This window comes from Juglans microcarpa x Juglans regia, chromosome 1D (assembly GCF_004785595.1).
Source record: "Juglans microcarpa x Juglans regia isolate MS1-56 chromosome 1D, Jm3101_v1.0, whole genome shotgun sequence".
Taxonomy (NCBI): Eukaryota; Viridiplantae; Streptophyta; class Magnoliopsida; order Fagales; family Juglandaceae; genus Juglans; species Juglans microcarpa x Juglans regia.
The window spans coordinates 3,262,101-3,275,017 of record NC_054594.1 but is presented as its reverse complement, the minus strand read 5'-3'; the positions used below and the strand labels follow the sequence as shown (position 1 = coordinate 3,275,017).

The window sequence follows — 12,917 nt, the reverse complement described above, 5'->3', positions numbered from 1 at the left end:
TTTTTATGAACTAATTCATTGCATTATTAACTAAAAGAGAAATATAATAAGACATTTTGAGAAATGATACCAAATGATTGGTCCAATCCCATAGTTGACGGGTTTAAGCGGATTTTGAAAAAGCTAATGAAATTCAATATAAATATCGTATTTATTATTTTTTTTTTATAAAGATTGCACAGCACTTACACACTCTTAATAATATCATTTATCTTTTATAATATGTAACTACGGTCATCATATTTGCTCAGTTGTCATGTATCATTGAAGACTCGGATAAACTTCACAAATAGATAATAATGTGAACATCTACGTACTCTTAACACGAAAAAGTATTGTGAGAAAGAAGGAAAGCTGCAAAGGCTTCACTCAGTCTGGATACATTCAGAAAAAAATAAACTCACATGAAGCAAACTACTTTCAGTTACATTCCTTTCAATCCATAAACCCATTATCCACCAAATCAATCCACATAGGATTAGTCAAAAAAAAATTTCTTGCATGAAGCAGTATAAACCCAAGCCATGGCGCCAGTTTGATTCTCAAGTGATTTGCAACATCTGAACTTTATTTTTTCAAATTTTTCAGCTGCAAAATCTGCCCCTTCTAAAGAGAGTTCCAAGCATCACTCTTCGGTTCTCATAAACTCCTCAGTTGGTCTTGACGCAGGCTTTGAAATATAATCCCTCTGTAGTTGAGTACGCTCTCACTCGTGCGGTTGTTTCTTCAGGGTTATTACTGGTGATGTCATTGAGCTATCTGACTGGAAATTATTACCTGGAGTTTCAACGTAAGGCCTGATGAATGTCCTCCGCCACCAGACCTCGAAGGCTCTCTGAAGATTTGGGCAGTTATCACCAGCCTTCAAAAAACTTCCTAACCAAGAAAGCAATATGCTCTGCTGCTCCTCTAGAGGCAGGGTGAGGATTGTCCTCCCAATTCCTTCCTCCACAACCTTTCTATCAAATGATCTGCACCCATGTTGTAACCAGCTGTAGTCATTAATCAATGGCTCTAACCAGGTTTGTAATAGCAATTGACGGGTGTCCTTTGATGGCAGGAGCTCGCCTCTTCCGATGCCAACAAATAGCCTTGCTGTAATGCAGCTAATATGATAACGAGACACAATGGGCAGCTTTGAATGTAGTGAAGCCAACTCTTGCTGGCCAGCCCACAATAGTGCAAATTCATCTGCTGCTTGCCTGTCAGCTAAAATCTCGACCAACCATGAAAGGTTATCAGCCTCTAGAGCTATTTGCTTCACTACAGGTTCTCTGTAGTCCATAGGTTTATCAGCAAACCCAGGTTCAGCAGCATGCCTAAACAAAGACAAAAGAGAACTCAAGCAGCTTTTGCATGAGCTATAAACGGTTTCATTGAAGATATCAGATGAACCTGCACAGCTTGGGAGACTGTTATTCTCCCTAAGAAGCTTCAGCACTACTGATTTCATTTCCCTTCGGCCTCGCTCCTCATTGCTTTTGAGAACGAGGTCAATTATTTGTGAAAGTGTGTCTTTTGGCTGTTTGGAGGCATCAGAAGAAACTCGCTTCAATACTGGGGTGACACCGATGCCCTCACCCTGGAGTCGTAGGACAGACGAAACCACCTTTTCTTCTTCTTCACCAACCCAAGGGACAGCTTCCAAGTATTCTAAACATGACTGCATGCAAGAGTTGAAGCCAAGTAGTTCTGCAACCTGGACAACAGCTCCATCAGATGAGGTTTTCATGTTATGTAGAGATACATGAAAGTGCTAAAGGCTGATGTAAAATCCAATGACTGGAAAGTATACAAAAAAAGAAAGGCCACTACTCCGACTCATATCAATGCTCACAAGGAAACAACACCGACTACAACTGAAGTAGCCAATCAGCTCACAAACAACAGTATCACCATCGGCAGATAAGAAACAAGGTACTCAAAAGCTTCAATGCGATACCATGCAAAAGAATGAAAATCCAGGCTAATATTGCTGGGGAAACTCATCAACAATCTGGATTGCAAATTGATTAAAAAACTGGGGAGAGATAACAACCAAGTGAAATTATGCTGTAGAGAGAATTAATAATTTAAACCATGTTCCCTGGTAATTAGTAATTTAGTATACAACACAACGCTTTCCTTAGCCAGTATAAAAAATCTTAATGGTACAAAACAAACATACTGATGCAAAATTGGATTTCTTCCATGATGAGATAGCTCATTTGTCTACACATTATGATGTATCTAAATGGTTGAAAGCAACACAAAAGAGTGAGCCTTCAGAACTGAATGCATTTAGAAGGAGAAGCATCAATGAGATGAGAGATTAATTACAGTGAGTAAGCAATATGCCTCATAGTTGTCAATATCACATCATATGCTACACATCTTGTGCAATATTATATGATTCACCCAGATTCGACCAAATCCTGGTGGTTTTAAATATGTCATCTGAAGCCCTATTAACTCCTTTTAGGGCAAAACTATTTTCTCGCCAAGAGTTGCTTTGAGTTACAATAATTAAGGGGGGAATACAGGTAATAAAAATGGATTATGAGAATAATTCCAATTACAAGTGCTTTGAACAAGATTACCTTGAAATTGGTTATGATTATAAATCATATAAAAACTCAAGGAAAGTCCAAATCATATATGGGCTTCTATTCCTAAATGATTACATAATATTACAATTACAGTCCCATGGACCATTATAAAAGCCAAAAACTCCTCTCTCATAGGCAATATGAGATCTAATTCCCAATGGTCTCATCTGTTATAATCTTCCCTAATTAAAATTGCTGCCATCCTCATCAGGCCGTTCCAATATGGCATGGCTTAAGTCCCATATTCTGTTTGAGATTAGCTATGATATTTAACTTGAAAAACAAAAGAGCCCAAATCACATAAGGGTTTATACTTCCAAAGGACTAATCAAAGATATAATTGAAGCCCTGTGGAACATTATAAAATGCAAAAACATCTCCCTCTCAAATAATGTAGGATCTCATTTACCAACCCCTCATACTAAATCTGAGCTGTTACAATAGTAGTTTTAGCATTCATGATAGTTTAAACACCACCCCAAAACTTATCCAAAAAAATATGACCCCAAAAATGTTGATCAAGCAACCAAACATTTTTCATGTACTGAAGCTTCCACAGTACATAAGTTTTTTGTATTTAAAGTAGTTACCATTCTTAATTGCTCCCAAGGGACCATTAATAGCAATCAAACATTTAATATATGCTAGAGAAAGGCTGAATGAAATTTACCGACACTGCCCAATGCTCAAGGCCCAATGGTGATCAGTTTTTAATCTACAGCTTTTTAGCCTTGATAGGCAGGTTTGCTCCTGACAAGGGTCAGCTTTTAGGGATCATTTTGATAATTCGAGTGGCAGAAGCCGAAGCAGCTACTTTCAAAGTTATAGAAAGAATAGCAACGAGTGAGAAGTAGGAGTCAGAAAGATGATTATGAGAGAAAGAACTCCTATGTTATAAGTGAAAAAACTCATTTGTTTTTCTTTTAAAATTTGAATGGATTCATTCTTATCTGATACATACACGAAGAAGACTCAAAAGAAGTGTTTGATGGCTCGGAAGCAATGCTAGCTATCTGCTTAATGCAAGTAAATTGAACGTTGTTTTCGAGGAGATAGGTAGAAAGAAAAAAGTCTCCTAGCTAAAGGTAGCTTGTCTTGCTCAAGAAGTGAGAACAGTAAGAATAAGGTAACTAACGGGTACGTAATGAGTGGGAATCACCTATCCCCTCACAACCCGCCCATACGCAAGATGTCCTCTCCTCTCTTTGCCCATTGGACGTGCAGAGGAAAAGAAGGCCATAACAGATAAATCAAATGATGATGAAGGATCTGCCTTGCCCATAGTAATGAGATCGAGATACCCTTCAAGGACTCTTCATTTGTCAAGGACAGCTTCTAGCAGGATTGGCGTAAAGGTACCACCAATTGTATGCACAGCAGTGCGAAGGGATATATTAATTTTTTAATTTAGGTTGAAAAATTTTAGGTATGGCAGTGTGGTTGGGTGTTTTGATCGGTGATTTAGGTTACTTTGTTTGGGCCTTTCAAAGAAGAAGCCAAGTTCACCGCCATCAACGAGCCAAACCTAAACAGAACAACCTCCACTGGTTCAGCTTAAGGGGTACTACATATAGGTATGGTGGCCGGATTCTGTCAACCAATTTGAATGGTTTAGCTGTCGGAATCCAGCCTTCTATGCTAGAGCCCAAAAAAGCATAATTTGAGGTCAAAAACAGCTGCATGCATGAGTAAGCCATGGGCAAATTCTTTAATATAATAACGACTTAATTTTTAGTCCATAACAGGAGGGATTTGCTTTTCATTACAAGGCTAGCCATCCTTATATCCAGAAAGGCAGGAACTACAAAGGACATATATAAACCGCATTAGAATACTTCAACAATGGAAACCCATCAATGAATCATCTGGATGAAATTATTTGAAGCAAAGAATTAAGATTTCAGATTTTAGTTCAAATGGCTTGAATAGAATATGAAAAGCACAAAAAAAAAAAAAGATATAAACCTTATAAATATATGGATATGTATGATTCGGTGTAAGCATTATTTTAAATTCATTGCATTCGGTTACGTTTTTTACGCAGAGAAGTCAGAGCTTCTTCCAGGTGGAAGCCCATTCCTTGTCAACACAGTATATTTTTGTTGGAGCAAACCCCTAGAAACTCAAATGTATTGTGGGTTATTAAAATTCAATGAAGCAGTTTATTTATTGTTTAAATCCCTCTATTATTAAACCCCAATCCAAATGCAACCTAGTAATTGTTTTACATAGGTAAAACTTATACCAACAATATAATACATATAATCAGACAATACAAGTAACATGGAGAGATCCATTGCATGGTCATGCAAATTACCTTAAGAATGCGGAGGACGCGAGAGACACTTTGCTTGATCAGTCGTTGCTTAATTTCTTTGCAATACATTAGTCCCACAGTTTCAACATATATCTCAACATCCTCACAATCCTCAATTTCAAGAGATGACGTACCAGACTGTGGTTGAGAAAGCTTGTCTGCAATATAACGGCTATTCTCCACTAGAACATTCTTATGAACACTCAATTTCACACAAAATCCCTGCTTTCCAAGTAAAATCACCTTCATATCACTAGTTCCAGGCTCACCAAACTCAATTGCCACCTTCCTTGGCAAATTTTCAATTTTGGGTCTTGGTGCTCTTTCAGCAGCCACAGGTGCACTCAGGCCGGGTGTATCAGGGACAAAGGTTCGCTGATCTGGTCTTGATGGGGTGAATGTTGGCTTTCTTTCAGTTACTGGGGTCTGTTTCTTGGTGACAGTGGTCTTGGGTGGTGGTGAGGAGGGTTTTGGCTTGTTTAGAGGGTTTTGAGCTTTGAGGGTCTTTTGAAACCCAACTGGAGAAGGACAACACCAAAAACCTTCCGGGGTCACCGCAATTGGGACATTTCTGATCTTCGTCTGGCCTTGTTCTACCCTTGTAAGTCTAATTTCAGCCATATTTAAGAAGAATTCGCAGCAATATTCACTCAAGATGGGGCATTTACAATGAAAAATACACTGAAGCCCGGTGGATTATTAGAGTCACTCGAACTTTATAGAAGTGAATAAAATCCCGAGAAATGAAGAACTGCTTCTTTGACAACAAAACTCTTCTTCTCCAAAACAGCCTCGGTAACTTGTAAACACACAGATACGAAAACTGGAAAGCTGTGTTTTTATGTTGACTCAAGGAACCCGAGTTCATTTTTACTTCCTCCAGAAAAAGACCAAAGAACTGCTTTTTATAAAAACAACAATTAGAAAAGAATAAAAAAAAAAAAAAGGAGTACGAAACAATGAGTAAAGATTTGGATGAAAACCACCCACCTAAAACCCAAAAATAAAAATAAAAATAAATCACAGTTTCTCTAAAACAGGATAAATAAATTACAATTTACAGCTAGCTGAATAGCAGAAAGGTAAGGATACGCGGAAAGGAATAACAACGTCTTCAAAAATATAATCTTTGCAGAGACGAAATTTACTCTCAAAGCAAAGTACAAAAAAACATCCACAAAAGCATTATCAAGAGGTAACTACAGATCCACTTCCGGTAAAAAAACCCCAAAAATTCAAAAAGTACCCTCAGAAATCAGAAACAAGAAAAAACAGGTCTTTCCTCCGCTCGACAATCCCAATACCCCAAAACAGCTCAAGAAAAAACTCACTAGGAAGCAGTAATCGGAGAGCTCACTGGAAACCTATCTCTTATCTCATTTTCTTTTTAAGCCCACAGGTGGCTAAAATGATTGAACGGGAGCCCCGGTGTCAAGCATCAAGGGAACCACCGAACAAAGACTTGCAGGGTGGGATAATAATTAGAGTGGTAGTGGCTCTTTAATTTGTAAAGTTCAAGAATTTACCGGAAGGATTCCCCTCCCCCCAAAAAAGAGTGAAAGTTAAAGAGGCGATGGCTCATGGGGCTGGTGTTTCCTACCACTTTAGCAATTTGTCTACCTCTACTTTTGATGATTGTGGGATTGTGGGTCTCAGAATTTGCATGCCACTGCCTCTGCAAATTACTGTGGCCCTCTCTCTCTCTCTCTCTCTTGGGGTTCTTACTTCTTATAATAATATATCTATGTTGCTTTTCGTTGGCCGTCGCTGGATATTCTTTGAGTAAAAGAGAACATCGCTGTCATGGAGAGTACTGTGCTAAGCATGCAATCATTTCAATCACTGAGATGCCCTCCCTGTCATGGCGTTGCTAATTAGTAATTGGCTTAGAGCAGAGATGATGGAGGATGGAAAAGCTTGAAGTTGAATCCCAAATTAACTTATTTAAATTTTAAATTATTGACACATAAAATTATTTAAAATATATCATATCAATAAATATAATTAAAAATAATAATAAGATTTAGAAGAAAAACTCTCATCATTCTTTTGACAATTCAACCTAAAGTTAAAATCCTCTTAAAAATGCATCTATATTCAAAGTGGTAATAAATATGAGAAACAATATTCATCAATTATATTTGTTTGCGACCTAGGAAATGGATAACTTAAAAATAATAAATGGATAAGTTATAACTTATATATTGTGAAAAAAAAAAGAATGTTATACATCAACTACTATTTACTCCAACATCTCATACATATATCTTTTTTATAAAATTGAAGTGTTTTTCATAAGAAAAATGATAATTATAGTCGTGAATGTACAAGTACTGTGTAATCGCTTTGAAAAAAATAAATAAACACGAGACCCACATGAAAAAAAAAATTAATTTTTTAATAATAAACTTCACTCTTTTTAAAAAAATTACATTACGTTTACACATTTACGACTGCATATAACATTATTCAGGAGGAGTGGTCAATAGTTGAAGAAATTTTCAATTCACAATATTCAATTCAAAAGTTCGGAGTTGCGAATTTTGGCCCAACTATAATAATACCAACCACCCACACTTATGTCATATTTTCGAGCTTTTAATCATAATCAATGAGCCCTAATATTATTATAACCTATTCTAATGGGTCAAGGCTAGTCACCCAACGATGAACCACCCTATATAGCCCTTTATTTATATCTTATAATAGTCTAAATGTAATAGCTTTTTGTGGGCCAAAACTTTAATTGATAGTAAAGTGAAGGAGCATCATTCAAATTTTGTTCAACAAGAACATGACCTCCCATCTTTTCTTCTTTGTTCCTCGATCACTTTGCTGTTTGCTTTAGAAAAAGAATGGACAAACAGCACCGTCCAATGGCACAAATATTTCACATCTTTTTCTTTTCTTTTTTCTTAATTTATTCACAAAAGTTGTTACTACAAACATAGAAAGTAATATGACATAGCATTAAATTCTTATTTAAAATCTATATATATAAATAATATTAAATGCTATAAAATCTATAATTTGAACTAGCAACATCTATAAAGTTTGAGGAGTGTTAACAACTTCTTTGACTTTTTGGTTGTTTTTATTTCTTTTATAGTATTAATGTGGATAATTAAGAGCAATGGACCATGTCAACTGTGAAATGTAGAGTTGTAGGCTGCATCATGCATTGCAATAATAGAGCCTGGAAATGATGATAGAGTGGAAGTTAGAAGGAGAGAGCACGTTTTCATCATCAATGGCTAACAAAAAGAAAGCCCATTGCAATGTATGATGGCCATGTGGGTGGGTCGGTCGGTCGGTCGATCGATCGTCGACTCGATGCTCTCTATATGTGATAACATTGAACTTCGGTATTAACGCCTCCTACACGTGCTACCTTTACGTAATAATCAAGCAATGTTTAGTTTGGCCTTTCAAGACATTACCCTAATATGTCAATGAAGAAGAAGATCCTGCCATGCAAGGCTTTTTATTACTTTTTTATATATGATTAGTTGATTTGCTTTTTGGGGTCTTGAAAAAAAGTAAATTAAGATTCTAATGTAATAACATATTCAAAAACATCTGTTGGGTCTGGTAAATTGTAGACTTCAACCAATATATACTCCTAAAGTTTTTTTTTTTTTTTTTTTTTGAAATTTGCATTGTATTCATCTCTCAATTGTTGTCATTACAAAGTTTATTCTTTACAACCAAATGGCAAACACAATCAAGGACTTCCTCTAGCCAACAATGTTTCCCATCCATCTGCAATGCCAACCTCGCTAGATGCTGAACCACCACATTGCCATCCCTTCGAGCAAACTCAATTTTCCATCTCACATTGTTACTCCACTTTTGTTTTATGTCTTCTATGAGCTGGCCCCTCCAAGATTCATCCTCTATTTCAATTCTGACAGCATCTATAACCTCATTTGCATCTCCCTCAATGATCACCTCATGGATTCCAATTTTTAAGCACATCATCATTATCCTCCATAAGGCATTGGCTTCTGCTATATAGGGAGAATTCACATATCTTCTAGTTGCACATAAGGAAGCAATAACATCTCCTCTGCAGTCTCTTATTACAATCCCCATCTCCATCCTTTGATGTTCCACATCCAGAGCACCATCAAAGTTTGCTTTATACCAGTTTGCCTCTGGTTTAGTCTTCCAATCGATTCACAGCAGCCTGCAAAACTCTACTTGGACTTTCAAACTTGTTATTAAAAACAAAACTATTCCTTCTATACCATATGTACTTCATTATAACCACTACTCTTCCTATACATTCAGTTTGTATATTTGTATATACGTCCTTCCACAACTGTACAAAGCTGCTATCACAAACAAGCCACTTATGGACAAGACTATTTCTTTCACCCCACACATCCTTTGCAGCTGGACGGCTCCAAAGAGCATGCATAACTGTTTCATCATCAGTTTGGCATATTGGACAATTTGAAATTTTCACCACTCTTTTCTAGTATAACAGCAGCCTTGTAGGCAGAATATTATTAATAGCTTTCCATAGAAAATGTTTAGCAGTAACAGGGATATCAAGCATCCATATGTTCCTCCACATATTATCCCATTTATTCTACTCAGAAAGACCACGCTCCCCCCCTCTGTTGCTTCTGTTTTTCCATGTAGTAGGCACTCTAAACTGTGAACACACCCTTCTTTGAATTGTTCCATAGCAATTTATCTGCCACTCCATTCTGACTAACTGGTATTGCATATATCACCTTAGCCTCCTCTTCACGGAAAACAGTCCCAATCACATTTTCCTTCCATACTCCCTTTTGCTCATCAATCAATTCACAAACTTTTGCATCATTCTGCAGAATTCTTACAGGTGACTGTACACAATGAGTACTAGGAGTAGGCAACCATTTTTGGCCCCAGATACATGTTATTCTCCCATCCCCAATCCTCCATATCATACCTTCCTTCACTATTCTTAAATTCGACTAGATGCTTTCCCAGATTAGTGAAGATGAATTTCCCAATGATGCCTCCAACAGTTGCAAATTTTTAAAATATTTATCTTTAAAGACCTTGGCTACCAATGAATGAGACTCATTTAGCAGTCTTCATCCCTACTTTGCCAACATGGCACTGTTGAAGCACTCCAAGTCTCTGAATCTCAAACCCCCTTCAACCTTTGCTAACCCGAGACGACTCCACTGCTTCCAATGAATTCATTTCTCTTTTTTATAACTAGCCCACCAAAATCTAGCCATAAGTGCCTCAATCTCCCTGCATAGCTTCTTAGGCAATTGAAATATACTCTTAAAGTTTGCATGTAGTTTATATCCCTTCTAGTTTAAAAAAGAGTAATATCTTGTATAAATTCTAAATAGACAAGTTTTCTGTAGCTTTTTTGTAAAAATGCGGGCCCCATTAAAAAGGAAAATGTCTTTTTTTATACTCTTTCATAGTAATGTCCATTTTTTTTGACAAAATGATTATGCGTGACTTGTCTATTTAAAACTTATACATATCATTTCTCTATCAAACTATACAAATTTGATATAGAGAATATAAGAGTTAAGACAAGAAAAGGTTACATACAACCCATGACATAAAGAAGTTGTTTGCTACAAGGACCCTGTAATCAACATTGTTTTTTTTTTTTTTTTTTTTTTTTCCCTTCATAAAAAGGGGAGGCAGGGGCAACCAGGGTAGCAACCCTCCCTAGGCATGACCATAGGAGACTTTCATTGCTGTGGAATGTTCGGTTTGAGCTATAACTACTGCAGCAAGGGCAAACCCGTCACCATAGCACCCCCAAAGTATCCAACTGGTCTAAAGCTCATCCCATGACCCAACGGTCAGGCTTTACTATCAAAAGTGATTTCAACTTATGTCCTCTCAAACTCCTGACCTTGAAACCATGAAATACTAGCTCGTATCAATTGAACTACCACATTGGTGGTTGTAATCAACATTATTTAGCTTCCATATATCTTATTTTCATGAGTTTTTTTCCCTGATAAAATAAAGGAAAATTAAACGAACTTAATGCTAGATTGCATTGGCCAGCCCTGTGCCATTCTACTCTACAGAGTCGATTCTGGACTATAAATCTGTAGCTATAGCTTGGGTAGGCTACACACATTTTTTTTTTTTGTAAAAAAAAAAAAAAAAAGGAATTCTCCAACATTTTTCCACATCTTCTACTCCAAACATGCACTTAAATATTGAGAAATGATATTATTCTATGCTTGATTTTATCATCTAGCTATATTATTTATGTGAAACATTACAAATAAGTTTTATATATCAACCACTTAAATGAACAGTCACTTAAAATGTTACTTTAGCAAGTGTGACTCAGGATGACCAAGTCAAGGATGAAGAATAACTTTATTCTATAATACTATAATTTTAATAAATTTATGTTAAATTACAGAGTTGTTTAAGATTTTATAATAATTGCAAGAAGTGAATTTAATCGTTAAATTAATATTCCTAACACCTTAAACCTTATGAGACATCAAATGTACTCAATGTTGGTGTTTAGTATGTTTACAACAGCATTATTCAACAGATATCTCCATTTTTAATGTATTGCATCTAATGTATTCAACAAATATCTACGTTAGTGTTGCATCTAATGTAGTGAAGAAGAGATTTAAGTCAACCAGGAATCAGTCCCAAACAGCATTCATGACAATTACAAGTCATTTTGTTTTTGTCTGATAAGATTTTTCTTTGGATGAATGGCTGTCGTGTCATTCCAGATTTGCATATCAGAGAAGTGCACAGAAAGATTTATTGGAAACAAAGAAATGAGGGACCTGTAAAAGACAAAAACATAAAACTAAACAGGCTTTCTCGTGCACAAGAAGACTGAGATCTTTAACTGCATATGGCAGATTGTATTGACCAAAGCTGCCAAAAGTAGTTTCTCATGTCTGCAATTGTTTAGATTTTTCGTAAAGTTGTCACGCAGAGCCCACGTGAGCATGGTCCATGCCCTGAGGCTGATCCTTAAATCAAACACGAGGGCTTGGTTACCTCAATGACCCCACACGTGTGCGTGCGCAGCAAATAAAGTAATATGGCTTCAGTGGATGTCTTTCAGCCTTTGTTTTTCTTCCTGGTGACTGCAGTTCTGACATTTTCGAACAGTTGTTATCTTGAGAATTGAACATACAATGAAATAAAAGTGGGTTTGATTTGGTGGATGCTACGTCCTCACCTCTCAAAAACATTTCAGAATTTTTTTTATCCTTTAGAGGTTGGTATTCCACTATTTGGAGGCACTAAATATGAGGATCTAGACATGCAATCGACTAGTCTAAATATTTATGAGAAGCCAAAAAAATTTACATATGAAAAAAAGGAAAAAGCTTGTATGTCATCCAAAATGTACAGCTCTAATACACCACTATAAATTTTTTTTTATATATTTTTTTTATTTAGTGATTAAAAAAATAATTTTAAATATATTGATATATTTTTTTTATTTTTAAAAATACTTAAATATATTAAAAAAATATAAAATGAAAAATGAAAAAAAAAAAAACACTAAAAAGCAAGAAGCGGTAGAAACGAGCAGTGCTACTCAGGCTTTCTACCGCGGTGCTACTCAGGCGGAGAGTAGCACCGCTCAAGAAAAAAATAAGTAAAATTTTCTCCTACAGACTATCACCTATCAAAAGTCTCAAATTGCACCCCCAAATAACCTATTTTTTTAAAAAGTAATGTTATCTACAATCGTAAAGTGCGTAAATATCATACAATCACTTTAAAAAAAAAATAGAGTTCACTATAAAAAAAATTAATTTTTTTCTTGAGTTCTATATTTTTTTTCTAAAATGATTGCACGACGATTACACAATCACGACCGCAACTATCATTTCTCTTTTTTGAATTTGTGCACTCGGTTTAAGATCTAGCTGGTAGTTTGAGGGTGAAAAGTATAATTCCTCCTAGAAAAATATTTGCCAGAATGAAATTAAATTAAACCATTCATGCACTCCATAAGAAACATTACAACTCGC

The 12,917-nt window shown here is 36.0% G+C and overlaps 1 protein-coding gene across 2 annotated transcripts; it reads right to left on the bottom strand.

Annotated features, from left to right (window-relative positions):
* Positions 1-260: 260 nt before the first annotated feature.
* On the bottom strand, positions 261-6,633 carry LOC121236200 (BTB/POZ domain-containing protein At3g50780-like). Of its 2 annotated transcripts, XM_041132747.1 has the most exons (3): positions 6,237-6,633; positions 4,906-5,803; positions 261-1,699 (listed from the first exon to the last, which is right to left on the bottom strand). In XM_041132747.1, exons 2-3 carry the CDS (start codon positions 5,524-5,526, stop codon positions 707-709), a joined length of 1,614 nt encoding a protein of 537 aa, XP_040988681.1. In that variant the 5' UTR covers positions 5,527-5,803; positions 6,237-6,633; the 3' UTR covers positions 261-706. The 2 variants fall into 2 exon arrangements, with proteins under 2 accessions (XP_040988681.1, XP_040988673.1); XM_041132739.1 differs by having other exon boundaries at positions 4,906-6,633.
* Positions 6,634-12,917: the final 6,284 nt, after the last annotated feature.